The sequence below is a fragment of the Panulirus ornatus genome, chromosome 44 (genome assembly GCF_036320965.1).
Source record: "Panulirus ornatus isolate Po-2019 chromosome 44, ASM3632096v1, whole genome shotgun sequence".
Lineage (NCBI taxonomy): Eukaryota > Metazoa > Arthropoda > Malacostraca > Decapoda > Palinuridae > Panulirus > Panulirus ornatus.
In genome coordinates this window covers 8,061,710-8,076,956 of record NC_092267.1, presented here as the reverse complement: position 1 = coordinate 8,076,956, position 15,247 = coordinate 8,061,710, and the positions used below count along the sequence as shown (strand labels likewise).

Below are 15,247 nucleotides of genomic sequence, written 5' to 3'. Positions count from 1 at the left end.
CCAAGGTCAGTGTAGAGGATCAGAAGGTCAAAATCACACAACGGAGTGGTGGAGAGCTGTCTCTCCACCTCCGCCGCCGCCACCACCACCCTTCCCCCGTCGGCCGGCACATAGCACTTTAAGCTGTGTGTGTGTGTGTGTGTGTGTGTGTGTGTTGGGGTAGGGAGAGGGCGTGTTATCTCACCGTTTGAATGCTTTTTGGAAACATCTTTTCAACATGGGAATTAGGAGAGGGCTGTATATGGGGAGCCTTAAAAGTCTTCAAGCATCGCCAGTGTTGGGTTTGGTGCCATATCTCTCTCTCTCTCTCTCTCTCTCTCTCTCTCTCTCTCTCTCTCTCTCTCTCTCTCTCTCTCTCTCTCTCTCTCTCACTTCATAGAAGGCCGTTCCGACGTGTTCTAAAGGGTCGTACACCGTCGTACTCGAGGGTCGTACGCCGTCGTACTCGAGGGTCGTGCGCCGTCGTATTCTAGGGTCGTGCGCCGTCGTACTCGAGGGTCATGCGCCGACGTATTCGAGGGTCGTGCGCCGTCGTACTCGAGGGTCGTGCGCCGTCGTATTCTAGGGTCGTGCGCCGTCGTATTCGAGGGTCGTGCGCCGTCGTATTCGAGGGTCGTGCGCCGTCGTATTCGGGGTTCGTGCGCCATCGTACTCGAGGGTCGTGCGCCGTCGTATTCTAGGGTCGTGCGCCGTCGTGCCCGAGTTTCAGAAGACATGTTAAAACGCTGAAGAAAAAAATAAGAATACTTCTCAAAAGTTTATGTTAAGAGACCGTGTGTGGTGTGTGTATGTCATGGCCGGTGAGCAAGACACATTTGGGTGGTGTGGATTAGTTGAGTGTCCTTCCCACTCATGATGTGTCGACATTGCCACCACTACCACCCATTCCCCTCTCTCCCACCTCCACCACCACCACCCATTCCCCTCTCTCCCACCTCCCCTGCTCCCCCCTTCCTCCTCCGGCCCTATACCTTGAGCCCTACACTACACCCCCCCCTCCCCCCTCCCGCCACTCCCATGACCATACTGCGCCGTCTCCCTCTGACACCCACATTTCCCTGCGACCCCTCCCATGTCGCCTTTCTTCCCACCATGACCTCTCCCATGTCGCCCTCCCCTCCCGCTGTCGCTCCCATGTTCCCCTCCCACCGTGACCTCTCCCATATTTCCCTTCCTTTCTCACCATGACCCCTCCCATGCAGCCTTCCTCCTCCACCATAATCCCTCCCATGTCTCCTCCTCCTCCCACCTTGACTTCTCCCGCCCCACTCAAGGTTTCCCCTCCCCCCCGCATCACGACCACCCCACTTACTCTCTGCACTCCCCTTACCCTACCCTTTCCCCCCCACGACCTACTTCAGTCCCCCCCCCCCCCCCATGGCTCATGATGACGACCCTCCCCCCCCCCACACACACCTCACTTTCTGGACGACAGCAGTACATGATTACCCCCTCCCCCACCTCACCCTTCGTCGTCGCCTCCGTCGCCGTCCGCCCCTTCCTCCCTCCCTCACCTTACGAGCCCCCCTACAGCACACACACACACACACACACACACACACACACACACACACACACACACACACACCACTCCGCCAGGAGCCGTAATAAGAAGAACGACCCGAGCGGTTCAGCGGTCGTCTTTAAGAGTTCTCCTCTGTAATGACCTACTTTCTCGCGCAGGTGCTACTGCTGCTGCGCTCTGCTTCCCTATTCTGCGTCTGCTGCCTCCTCTCTGTCCTCAACCTACCCCCACCCCCCACCCTTTCTCGGACAGCCTTCCACTCCGTCATTATGTTTCTGTCGTACACGACCCGGCGGCGTGCGGACGCTCGTGCCCTTTTGGATAACGCCGGGAGCACACACACACACACACACACACACACGTAAAAAAAAAAAAAAAAGTGGAGGTGCTCACCCATTTCAACTGGAGTGGTTGACGTGGGTGTTTAGGGGGGTATAGGAAGCCCCCGACCCCCATGACGGGATGGGTGAGGGAGGGGGGAATGGGGCGGGGGGAGTAATAATAGGTGTATAGCATCAGACAGACAGACAGACAGGAGTGTGTGTGTGTGTGTGTGTGTGTGTGTGTGTGTAGGCGGTGAGACGGATCGATAAGGCTTGCTTGTTGTGCTGTGTTGCTCTCACCCTAGCAACAAGGCTCGGGGGGGGGGTGTCTCACCCACCACCACCACCCCTCTCGGCCGCCACCCATAGCTCTCTACCACACACACCTTCCACGCTGCCACCCACAGCTCTCTACCACGCCTCCCACCCATGGGGTCTTTGCCACGCTGGTCACCCATAGGTCTCTGCCACGCCTCCCACGGTGCCAGCCGTAGCTCACGAGCCGCGCCACCCACCCATAGTTCTCTATACCACACCTACTTTGTTGCTGCCCATAGTTGCCTACCACATCACTACCACACTACCGCCCACAGCTTTCTACCACACCAATCACCCATCGCTCGTTACCACAGCCTACCACCCATAACTCTACCACACCTACCCTCCATAACTACCACACCCACTACCCACACCTCTCCACCACACTCACCACACTGCCAGTCTTAGCTCTCCACCACACCTACCATAGCTTTTAATCCCAGTTTCGGACAAAGGTCCACATCGAGGCCGGGGCCTTAATTGAAATATAAAGACGGAGAGAGAGAGAGAGAGAGAGAGAGAGAGAGAGAGAGAGAGAGAGAGAGAGAGAGAGAGAGAGAGAGAGAGAGAGAAGGAGGAGGAGAGGTATTCAAAGAAGTTTGGAGAAAATGGAAAACTTTTTTTTTTTTTTTGTCTCTCTCTCTCTTCAAGGACTAGGTCATAGTTGTCTGGGAAGACACGAGATGGGTAGGGAGTTTCAGAGCTTCGAGGTGTATGGAAGGGAAACAGACGTTGCACCCTCCCACCCTACCATTTGGGTTGCTAGCGGACACACACCGCAGTAGTGTGGTGCAGCAGCAGCATGCTGATATTAATGATGTGGCATAGCTGTGTGATGCAGCAGCATGCTGATATTATTAATGTGGCATAGCTAATGATGGGGGCCACACTAGCAGCCTGCTTATAGAAAGTAAAAACCGAAGGAATACGCTTTGAGAAAGGGGGAATAACAGCTAGTATTGTGCGTTAGTAGGGCAACTGGGTCTAGTTGTGAGATTGATCTTTGTCGAATTGATTTTATACTCGGCTCCGTCTGGTAGATATGGAGAGTTTAGAGTCGCTCCAGATGTGAGAGCAGTACCCCATACAAGGACGGATCAGTTCCTTTGTATAAACGGAACACCTGCTCAGAAGTACAGAAATTTCGATATCTAAGCAGGACTTCCCAGTTTATATATATATATATATATATATATATATATATATATATATATATATATATATATATATATATATATATATGTATGTATGTATGTATGTATGTATATATATATATATATATATATATATATATATATATATATATATATATATATATATATATAGTCAGTTGTTGTTCGCTGATGATACAGCGCTGGTGGCTGATTCATGTGAGAAACTGCAGAAGCTGGTGACTGAGTTTGGTAAAGTGTGTGGAAGAAGAAAGTTAAGAGTAAATGTGAATAAGAGCAAGGTTATTAGGTACAGTAGGGTTGAGGGTCAAGTCAATTGGGAGGTGAGTTTGAATGGAGAAAAACTGGAGGAAGTGAAGTGTTTTAGATATCTGGGAGTGGATCTGTCAGCGGATGGAACCATGGAAGCGGAAGTGGATCATAGGGTGGGGGAGGGGGCGAAAATTTTGGGAGCCTTGAAAAATGTGTGGAAGTCGAGAACATTATCTCGGAAAGCAAAAATGGGTATGTTTGAAGGAATAGTGGTTCCAACAATGTTGTATGGTTGCGAGGCGTGGGCTATGGATAGAGTTGTGCGCAGGAGGATGGATGTGCTGGAAATGAGATGTTTGAGGACAATGTGTGGTGTGAGGTGGTTTGATCGAGTAAGTAACGTAAGGGTAAGAGAGATGTGTGGAAATAAAAAGAGCGTGGTTGAGAGAGCAGAAGAGGGTGTTTTGAAATGGTTTGGGCACGTGGAGAGAATGAGTGAGGAAAGATTGACCAAGAGGGTATGTGTGTCGGAGGTGGAGGGAACGAGGAGAAGAGGGAGACCAAATTGGAGGTGGAAAGATGGAGTGAAGGGGATTTTGTGTGGTCGGGGCCTGAACGTGCAGGAGGGTGAGAGGAGGGCAAGGAATAGGGTGAATTGGAGCGATGTGGTGTGCAGGGTTTGACGTGCTGTCGGTGGATTGAATCGGGGCATGTGAGGCGTCTGGGGTAAACCATGGAAAGCTGTGTGGGTATGTATATTTGCGTGTGTGGACGTGTGTATGTACATGTGTATGGGGGGGGGGGGTTGGGCCATTTCTTTCGTCTGTTTCCTTGCGCTACCTCGCAAACGCGGGAGACAGCGACAAAGCATAAAAAAAAAAAAAAAAAAAAAAAATATATATATATATATATTTTTTTTTTTTTTTTTTTTTTTTCAAACTATTCGCCATTTCCCGCGTTAGCGAGGTCGCGTTAAGAACAGAGAACTGGGCCACTGAGGGAATATCCTCACCTGGCCCCCTTCTCTGTTCCCTCTTTTGGAAAATTAAAAAAAATTGAGAGGGGAGGATTTCCAGCCCCCCGCTCCCTCCCCTTTTAGTCGCCTTCTACGACACGCAGGGAATACGTGGGAAGTATTCTTTCTCCCCTATCCCCAGGGATATATATATATATATATATATATATATATATATATATATATATATATATATATATATATATATGCGCGTGTGTGTGTGTGCGTGCGTGCGTGTAATATGAGGTTTTTGCTTGAGATGAGATGTTACGGTGAAACTAATGTGTTAATTCTCATAATTGGTGGTGTCACGGTCCAGGTCCTTCGAAAGAGAAGTGGTTGTTTCTTTAAAAGGGGTTTTCAAGAGAGAGAGAGAGAGAGAGAGAGAGAGAGAGATGGCCTGAAATAGGGTTTTCGGTGGCATTAAAACCAAGTTCCGTCTGCTCCGCTGAGATATCCTGTCCCCCGAGCGTGAGTTTGGAGAGGAAATTTCCGATGGGATTAGGTGCTGAGAGAGAGAGAGAGAGAGAGAGAGAGAGAGAGAGAGAGAGAGAGAGAGAGAGAGAGAGAGAGAGAGAGATATGAAGGAAAAGTGGGATGAATTCAGTGTTGATTCGTCAGCTTAGGTCCTAAGCATAACCCACCTGACATATACTGTAGAAAGGACGTTGTTGCGGGAAAGGCGAATCTTTTCAGGTGATCCGGGTGTTTTATTGTTGGGGCAATGAATAAAAATGAAGAAAGAAAAAAGGGAGGCGGATTGTAGGAGAGAGGACAGAACCTTGAGGGCCACTTGTAGCGATTACAGAAAATGGGAAAGGTGGCTCCGTCAAGACCAGTCAAGTACCAGTTAATGTTTTCAGGAAGGTAGCGTCAGGGAAGAGATGAAATCGTCTCAAGAGGAAAAAAAAAAAGAATCCTCTCCTGGCTCCTTCTTCAGTTTCTTCTTTTTGACACTAATACAGGAGGGGAGAATTTTCAGGCCCACGTCTCCTCCTGCCACTCTTAGTCGTCTTATACTACAGGCAGGAGCTGCTTGGGCAGTTTACTTTCTTACCTAACCCCAGGAAGTTATATATATGTGTGTGTGTGTGTGTATATATTATATATATATATTATATATATATATATATATATATATATATATATATATATATATATATATATATCACAATTTTGCTCGTGATCAAGATATTCCTATGAGTCCTCGGGGAAAATGAAACACACTAAGTTCCCAAGTGCACTTTCGTGTAATAATCACGTCATCAGGGGAGATGATGTGATTATTACACGAAAGTGCACTTGGGAACTTATCGTGTTTCATTTTCCCCGTGGACTCATAAGAATATATATATATATATATATATATATATATATATATATATATATATATATATATATATATATATATATATACACACACACACACACACACACACACACACACACACACACACACACACACACACACACACACACACACACATTTTCTTCGTATGTCTCTACAGTGCTCTTCCACGGCCGAATCGTAGCAGCCAAATTCCACACATAATGGTTGAAGGGACTTCAGGTTGTGGGTGAGGTTGAAACCATTCTGAAAATCGTCGACCAAGCGTTATGATGCGACACCGGAAGTGAGAAGTCACCATTGGCGTGGCCTATGACGAAACAGAGAGTATAGTTACGAGTGCATCCCTGTCCCTGCTACTGAGTGTAGCGCGGAGCCTTGGAGCTGTAGGAGTCCCAGGGAAAGGGGCTCTGTGCAACACCAGGACGTTTTAACGGGACTTGTGGTAATGAGATACACACACACACACACACACACACACACACACACACACACACACACACACTCGCGCGAAGATGTATATGTAGGTCAATTGTAGATTATTTTTAGGCTTGGGGCGTGCCAGGCATTGTGACGTCACCGCCTGACAGTGGAAAATGGTCCAGTTGAACACAGGCATGAGGGGTGATTTATACAGAGAGAGAGAGAGAGAGACTTGACAGGCTTTGGTTAAGGAGTTAGGCCGGGAGGGGAGTTGAATTATGAATTCGCCGAGATAATGATTTAAAACGTCGAAACAAGAGTTTTATGTAAGAACACAAGTGTATCGTAGAGACCTTACCTTTTTATTATTCTAATGTTCAACGTCAGATTCACTTGAAAATTTATAACGGTTGCTGTACTGGTTGTTTATGACAAAGAAATCTGCGACCATTTTTGAATAGAAATAAATTTAAGATAACATGGAACGACTCATAACATTAGTCGGGTTCTGTGAAACTGAGTTGCATTTACTGAGAAACTCGTTATTTTAAACATGCCATTGGTTCTGAAAGCTTGTGAAATAATGGACAAGGGTTTCATTAATCAGTACTGTAGATCAGTGACAGTTAAATACATGTCATTTATTTTACCTTTTGAGGGATGAGAATAATTTATCCAAATAATTATCACATATATATATATATATATATATATATATATATATATATATATATATATATATATATATATATATATATATATATGTGTGTGTGTGTGTGTGTGTGTGTGTGTGTGTTATTGGGATTTTCAAGATTTTTGCAAAAATATCGGAAGAAAATTGTTGGAACCTGTAGTGAATTTGAGGGTTTCCACGGCAGACTTCATATTCATCAACACATAATTGACAAGGCGTCTTTATGAAGAAAACTGGTCTTCGTTATTTTTCTGGAAAAATATAGAAAGAAGGGGAAAGTTTTACCCATCATTGGTGAGTGAGGGCAACAGCCAGGTGTGCAAGGGATGGTAAATGAGTGCAATAGCCAGGTGTGGGATGGTGAACGTAGGTGACAGCCAGATGTTGGCGAATTAAGGCAACATTTTCCCGTGTTTGAAGTTGTTGAATGAGGGCTGTGCCAGGTGTGGGATGTATGGAGTGCACCAGCAGCAGGAGGAGCCTAGCAACTGGCTGGCGGGGTAGGTATATGTAGCACATTATGCTCTACATTCAGGCTACCAGTCAGCTAGCCAGCTACATGGGTTGCGGCCATGGCGGTTGTACTTCTGGTGGTGGCAGCTTTGAGCATGTCTCTCTGCTGAACAGGTTATGGCTCGCCTGCTTAACCCTCATCGTATCACGTGTATTTCACTGATGTTACGCCGGGGCTACTTCCCTTGTAGATTAAAAGAGTTTTTGACATAACGTTAGCTTTGGTGGGGAAGTTTTGGGTCGGATATGTTGTAGATGTAGGGCCAGCATTATTGTGAATGGTTGGCTGGGTTTGATACGAGACAGAATATCGAGATGTCGTCAACGAGTGGTTGTGGACGGTCGACTTTAGGACGGTAACTATTGTCATGCAGTAACAACTTCAAGTCAAGGTCAAGTTAAGCTGCTGCTACGAGCCAGGGAGCCATCGCTACCGGCAGGGTTGGTACACCTGAGTCTGACGGCCATAATGACGCTACTACAACTACTACTACTACTACTACTACTATAGCTCTCTCTCTCTCCTTCCTATAGTCACATCTGGTCTAGAAATCACCGCCATTTATCTACGAGTGGAGGGTTATATTGAGGTGTCGTCTTGTGTCTCGTGTAAATTATCGAGCGGTTTCCGTGGCTCGCGCTTCTTCTGTTTCTCTCCTCCGCCCAGACCCTCCACCTCCTCCTTCCCTTGCTCCCACCCGCCTACAGTACCCACCTCTCACAAAGACGTCTATGAACAGTTGAGGGGTGAATATATGATGTGAATAAAAGAAGTTATCACGAGTAAGGGTTTTTCCGACATTGAGATAATGGTAATTTTTGTATACATAAAGCTTGGGTGGAGATGGCTTGTATTATTTCCATGTAGTGTGACGTGGCCTTAAGGAGGGAATCAAAATGCCAGAAACGCCGAGTTCTTAGCTGTAGCAAGTCACGGTTACTCCCTTTTTTTTTTTCTTTTTTTTTTTTACTAATCTATTCAAGAAACGAGGAAATAATTCTTCGTTTTGAAGAATGAAAGAAGTCTCCCATGATGGGGCGAGAGCAGTTGCGTCAAGAGCAGCATCGATTAGTATGTCTGCGTCAGAGAATCAACGCACATTGGGGACATAAAAAGGTCATGGACGAGGTCAGCGACCACCACAGGGGAGGACTCCGGAGGTAAACTATTTAAGAACCTCCCCAGTGTGATGTTAGCTCCACGTGTAATTATTCAGGTATAGAAATAGTGTTACCGGACTCCACCTGCTCGAGGTTTACACCACATGCCTGTATTACTAGGAGTACAGGTCTCGTCATAGAAATTCCCACTGTAGAGGAGTTTACATTTCCCTGCTACTGGAAGTAGCGCAGCCTTTATAATTATAAAGACTCCAAGATTAACACCAGGGCTTTCATAAGAATTCGGTGTTGGGTAATTGAAAATAAATAGCAAACTGATTTAGGTATTGTCAGAGAGTGAATGTAATCGCAAGGTATAAGTATAGCCTTTCTTTGCACGAGTAATCGTTCCTAATAATTGGTATAATTATTAGTAGTAGTATTTACGTAAGGCTATTCACTCCATGGTTGTGGCAGGCATTAAGTGATACTCTTTTCAACCCATACTTAGATATCAGATCCCTTGCTTAATGTGTTTTTAATTATGATAACTCTTATGGTATTTCAGAATTTTCCATGACTAAAAGTGGTACTATCTTCACACTTCCATGCGTTTTTAAATCTTTTTCCCAGTACACAGCCATCTAATTTTAAATGAATGTTGATTAAAGTTGTTAACATTACTCTGCATCACTTCCCAGATTTAGGATAACACGTATCCAAGTATTTATACATTTGTATGGCCAGGCCTTGAGTTCGGATTACTAGACTAGTTCTTATGATTTTACTTTTGAGACCGTAAAGTTATAAGAGAAGCCGCATCAGTTTTATCGGCGTATGACGCATGATCATACCCGAACTATATTTTCCAGTCATTGCTTCTGTTGAATGGCTGAGATTGACCTGACTGGGAATGGATAGTGATGTCACTGGGCAGTTCATTCTAAGAAGAGGAACTACGTCCCTTATCCACAAATATGTTTAGATTATTTCAGTTATTAGCTTCGCCAAGTCGTACTGGGCTCTTGGACACTTTCAGCGTATTTGTTGTTATCGTCCTCATGTTCACAGGTAGCTATGAAAGATATGTATGTCCTTCTATATATATATGGCTGGTACTTCTTGTTGGAACTAGTTCTTTGTCAGTGGTGAATTCCTGATGAGGCATGGTGATGTGGCACCTCAATATTAAATCCAGTCGTGGTGGAAGACACCATGAATTCACATGAGCATCTTTGATGACTTGCTCACCATCCCTGTAAAGTGAGTTGAAGCTTTGATCGTATTGGATTATCTCGAACATTAGGCAATTGATTCCGACAAAGAATTGAATATGTAGCTCAGACATCCCTCACCATATTTATATACTGGTTATGTGCTAAGGTACTCATGATGAGCGTGGTACCCGCCATCAGTTTTCTGGGGAGGGTGAATATCTTTGTTAGCTGTGACCAGGCTGCACGGTTAGGGGCTTAAGCTTAACAAAGGCCTGTGTCTTCATAGCCATCAACACTGACCACTACATCATTGACGAAAGCTTATGAATTGTATTGACTTAGTTTTTAATTGTTATTATTATCATCATTATTACTTTGTTTTAGATAGTGTTGGCATTCATATGGCACCGCCTACTTGCAGTTGTCAGTTTGCAGTGTGGATATGGATTCTTTACTTCTAGTAGGATTATAATTTTTTCCTTCTCAATAATTGAATGTTTATGTTGCCATTGCTGTCAACATTTTTTTTTTTTCGTATTGACTATAATTGAGAAACTGCATTGGTGAGTGAATAGGCCCAGAGGTATTTTACATGTGAGATTTGTTTCTATTTCAGTCGTATTATCTGTGAAGGGGCATAGTTAGTAAAACTTTAGTTCCAACTTATGAATCAACTTGGTGTGCAAAGTTATTAAGTAGAGGAATGGAGTACGCAAGTACACAGGTTGAAGATGTGTGTTTTTGGCTGTATACACTTAAAACACTCCAGTGTGAATGGGAATGGAGTTGGACATGGTTGATAGATAGACAAGAAATTATATAACATTGACAATTTTTGTGGGTAAGCTATCATGAAGGATTACATGATCTCTCCACTGGGCAGGTTTGGAGGTATGGAGACTGCAATCTGGCAGGGTTAAAGATCTTAAAATGGATATATTTTGAGAAGTGAGTGTATTCGTATTAATGTTAAGGATAATATCACTATCATTGCCCATAATTATTGGTCGTCAGTTAAAGGTTCATTTAAGTGACTGAAAAAGAAAATGTTCACTTGAATAACTGAAAAAGATAAAAAGAACTGCAACGTCATCTGAAGTATATAACTAAGTGTATGTATTTTGAATTTGATTATGCATATAGCTCAGGTTGTGAAGCCTTATTGTCTAAGAGTTTTGTCTTTTCTTTTTCGTTGGGCTCATGTTACTACAGAATCTGTTTACATAAGAGCAATCCTTATTAGATTTGATAGTGATATTGTTACCTTGAATATAGTTGGTTACATTAATGGTGAGGGTGATTCCATGACTGTACGAAGATTAACTGCCAGAGTTAATTGTGAGCTCAATAATTTTGTGTGCTAAACAGGAAAAGTTTTATTTCATTATTATTATTATTATTGTTATAATTATTTTACATTTCTAATGCTAAATAGTATCCTACATCAGTAGATAGTTAAAGGAATGATGCTTGACGCTTCAATCATTGATTTTTAATCAGATGGTCCAAAATAGAACTGGTAGCCATTTCTGTGCTGATTGTGGTTATGAAGTTAATGTGGATTAGTGTTGAAAATAAGTACAATGATTGGCTTGATTTGAGGTTATGCAGCTGTATTTGTGCATTGTAATTGGTAATCTTACCAATAGGGTGTATTTACTCCCTCATTTATGAGAAAGTGATTAGAATCAACTGTGTGTGTGTGTGTGTGTGTGTGTGTGTGTGTATGTCTTATAATAAAGACAGTTTGTACTTATATAACTTTTTAAGAATGCATTTTGTTACATTGCAGGAAAGAGTGGTGGGAAGGATGACGTGGAGAAAAAAGAGGGCGGGGAATGGGAGCAATATAATGCAGGGGCTGCCTTCCTTGGGCCAACCCTGTGGGACAAGACGCTCACCTACGACTCGGATCTCAAAGTCTCCGTAAGTTTTGATATTGAGTCCTCAGTAGTATTAAGATTAGCACGGTTTTTAGCAATAATTATGTTTGCTTCCCCTTTCTTTTGGTATTTTATTTTCAGGTAAATTAGTATGCTAGTGTGACAGTTTAGTGATGTAAATGATTTTGTTGGGGAATGTGAGGTTCTTTTTATTGATGGTGATATAAGTATCACATTTTTCAGTAAAAGAATACAATCCTCAGTGTCTTTATTATAAATCTCCTCCTCCTCCTCCTCATTTTCCTTTGTCTAACTCTCTAAGAGGCAAAACAGAGTTGCATCATTACTGAAATATGCTTCCTAAATGTTCTCGTTGATAATCACCATTTTGTTCCTATCTCTTTAAAGATTTATCCATAGATATAGATAGAGGTGTGGTCCAAGGGTAAACACTAGTTTTCTGTCAAAACTTTGGTTGATGTATTGTCCTAGTGCTTGAATAATGATTTAGCTGTGTGAGTTCAAGAGAAAGGTTCATAAGTTACAGAATGTATTATAAATTTTTAGCTGAATTGTTTCCCAATTTTAGACTTTTTACTCCAAACAGGAAAATTCCTACTTTCTCGGGTTTAGGGTATAAAGAATTATGATGTGTATTTTTCAATAAACGATAGTCAGTACCTCTCCAAGATTACAAAAATGTAGAACTTGTTTGAATTTGATTTGTTGTACTGCCACTGTAAGGTATTTCTGAAGTTAGGGCATTAGCACGACAGTGCTAGCACAACTGAATTTACTATTCCATTTTATCATTTATATTGCTTCTTTGCAACAATGTATTTGCACAAATTAGCCATTTAGCTATGCATCTTGACTGCAGTTGAGTCATGGATTTTTTGTGTTGCATGTGTTGTTTCAATTTCATCAACATCATTTAAAAAGTGCACTGCTTTGATGGAGCTTATCCATGTATCAGGCTGAATTTTTCCAAATGTAAAGATTTAGAATTTAAAGCTCCTAACTCTTTTATGAAAATATATTTTGTCAGGATGCTATGATTATGCATGAGTTATTTTTTCATGATTTTATACCATTTATTGACAATCATTGAGATATTTTCACATTGTTATACTATAGTATATAGTGCATAGTACACGTATATATACTTAGAAGTGGCACAGGAGTTCACTAGTTATGGAGTCTGTTCTGCCATGATTCTCCTCTCGAGGGAGTTCCCAAAAGGAACAGGCATCAAAGAAATAGATAGAATGATAAATAGTAAAATAGATAGATAGATATGGTACTATGTTTGTTTTTGGATTTTACTGTCATACGTGGAATTTTCAGTCTTATCAGAAATGTGAAAAAGTCATAATAATTTGCATTTTTAATGTAGAAATTATATTATTGGGAAATTTGTTTCTGGTGGCATCCATATATGGAGCCAAAGGGATTAGTTCATATAAATGTCATGCATGAAGTTAATAGAATTTTGAATAAAAACACGTAAACCATACTTGAGTTTACTCAATTGCAGCGGAAGCACAACCATACTTGAGTTTACTCAACTGCAGCGAAAGCACAACATTATGCTCCATGCTTTGACAAATAGAGAATGTCTGTCCATCTATCTGTCTGTTAGTACAGCCTCTAAAATTGCTGTGCTAGAGTTGCCCCGTGCCAGTGGCCCGCTAAGGGTGAGTCACAAAAGGCTAAGAAGTGGCATTGGAGTTCACCAGTTATGGAGACTCTTTAGCCATGGCCACCCCCTCGAGGGAGTTCCCAAAGGGAATAGGCATCAGGTATATAGATAGATAGCGTAGGTTAGTTATCATCACAAATCACTGTCAGATGCAATCTTACAGAGAGTTAGTTTACATAGATACAAAAATGTGTTTTGAGAGAAACATTCTGTAATGGTATGCTAATTACTTTGTAATGAATCTCCATAGTGATAGTATATTTCTTTCTTTTGCAGCTGGAATACATGGATCTTGATGAGTTTTTGAATGAGAATGGGATCCCTGTAGAAGAAAATGCTAAAGCCAATGCTGCAAACCGTAGTGGGGGCAGTAGTGGGAGTGCTGATCATAACAGCAGCACCAGCAGCAGTAGTAATAGTACCTGTAATAACAACAGCTTGTCTCCAAAGGCACCATCTTCCCCTGACACCCCACTTGTTGGGTCAGGTGTCGGTGTAGTTCCTCAGGCACCGTCAAGCTTAGCTGCTGCCCCTACTGTCCCCATGACTGTGCAACCCCCTGCCCTCTCTCCACAAGACTATGTTGGTGATGGTTATTGTTCCTCACCTGAGTCATCAGAACCCCACTCTCCATCCCTTCAGGTCAACGAACCAGGTAAAAATGGCTTCATAGCCATACTTTACTCACATTTTCCTTTGTTTCCAGCAATCTGTTTTGTATCCTCTCTTGCTGTGCTTTTAGCTTTCCTACATTACGGGTGTCTTGATATTAATTCCCCGAAATTTAAAGATTTTGCCGAATTGAGCGTGGGATTTGTGTAGGGCCATGATGTGTCGAGTAACGATTCAAAAAACTTCAAGTCAGTTGATGAACTTCTCTGTACCAGTACTGCATTTCCCAATTTTCTAATACATCATTATGATGATAGCACATACCTAATGTTATGATGATACAATTCTAATTCAATCAAAATAGGAGGAACTGCATACCATTATGTAGCTCTACAAAAGTGATTTTTTTTTTTTTTGTAGAACTTTACACTCAGATGTATTAAGACTTATTTGCCACTTCTCAGTCTTATTTCATAGCTTTAAGTCATCCATAGATTTTGATATTTTATGGCATAGCCCATTGTTAGTGTCATTGATATGTTTGAGAAAGAGAATTGTTCCTAAGACTCTTCCCTGTAATACATTATTTGATGCATGTGACCATTCTGAGGCTTATCCAGTAATCACTGCTGTTTGTTTAATACCTGTCAACAAATTTTCTAACCATTGAAGTGAATAATGTTTGCTAGGTTGTCTTTCTGTTTCACCCACATGTGGGTTATTGGCGTTGTGTCCAATCTTTCTTTGTCATACTTAACACTTGACAACACAAAACTCACATGGCTCATTCTACATTACTCTAGATCTCCCTACTCTCAGTACTGTATAGTTAGCCTTGCTTTTTGGCAAAATGGTAGGAGCAGTAGTAGGAAGGAACTTTGAGGCAGGAGCATTAGGTAGTAGTAATCAGTAGGAATAGGAATGAGGAACATTAACAATGAAAAGAATCCAAAAGATATATGGGTTCGGAGATCATTTTACAATAGGAAAAAAGTATGAAAATCTGGCTTTTAGAAGACTAGCCATTGAATTTAGACTGGAGTGTGGCATTTTTTTTCTTCTATTTATATTATCTATCAATTTCACTGTATAAATATTCAGTGCATATTGACTATTGATGTTCATCTTTTATATTTGGTAAGAAGTTTC

The 15,247-nt window shown here is 42.4% G+C and overlaps 1 protein-coding gene across 13 annotated transcripts in view; it reads left to right on the top strand.

The window, feature by feature from the left end:
* The window catches only part of LOC139762708 (thyrotroph embryonic factor-like), a 258,351-nt gene that overhangs the window by 190,602 nt on the left and 52,502 nt on the right, over nt 1–15,247 (top strand). For 12 of the 13 annotated variants that reach the window (XM_071687711.1, XM_071687705.1, XM_071687712.1 and 9 more), the window contains exons 2-3: nt 11,694–11,827; nt 13,763–14,141. In XM_071687711.1, the coding sequence (XP_071543812.1) occupies nt 11,694–11,827; nt 13,763–14,141 (513 nt within the window). Of the gene's footprint in view, nt 1–7,509; nt 7,571–11,693; nt 11,828–13,762; nt 14,142–15,247 lie in introns of those variants that run through there. The other variant, XM_071687706.1, reaches the window with a different exon arrangement.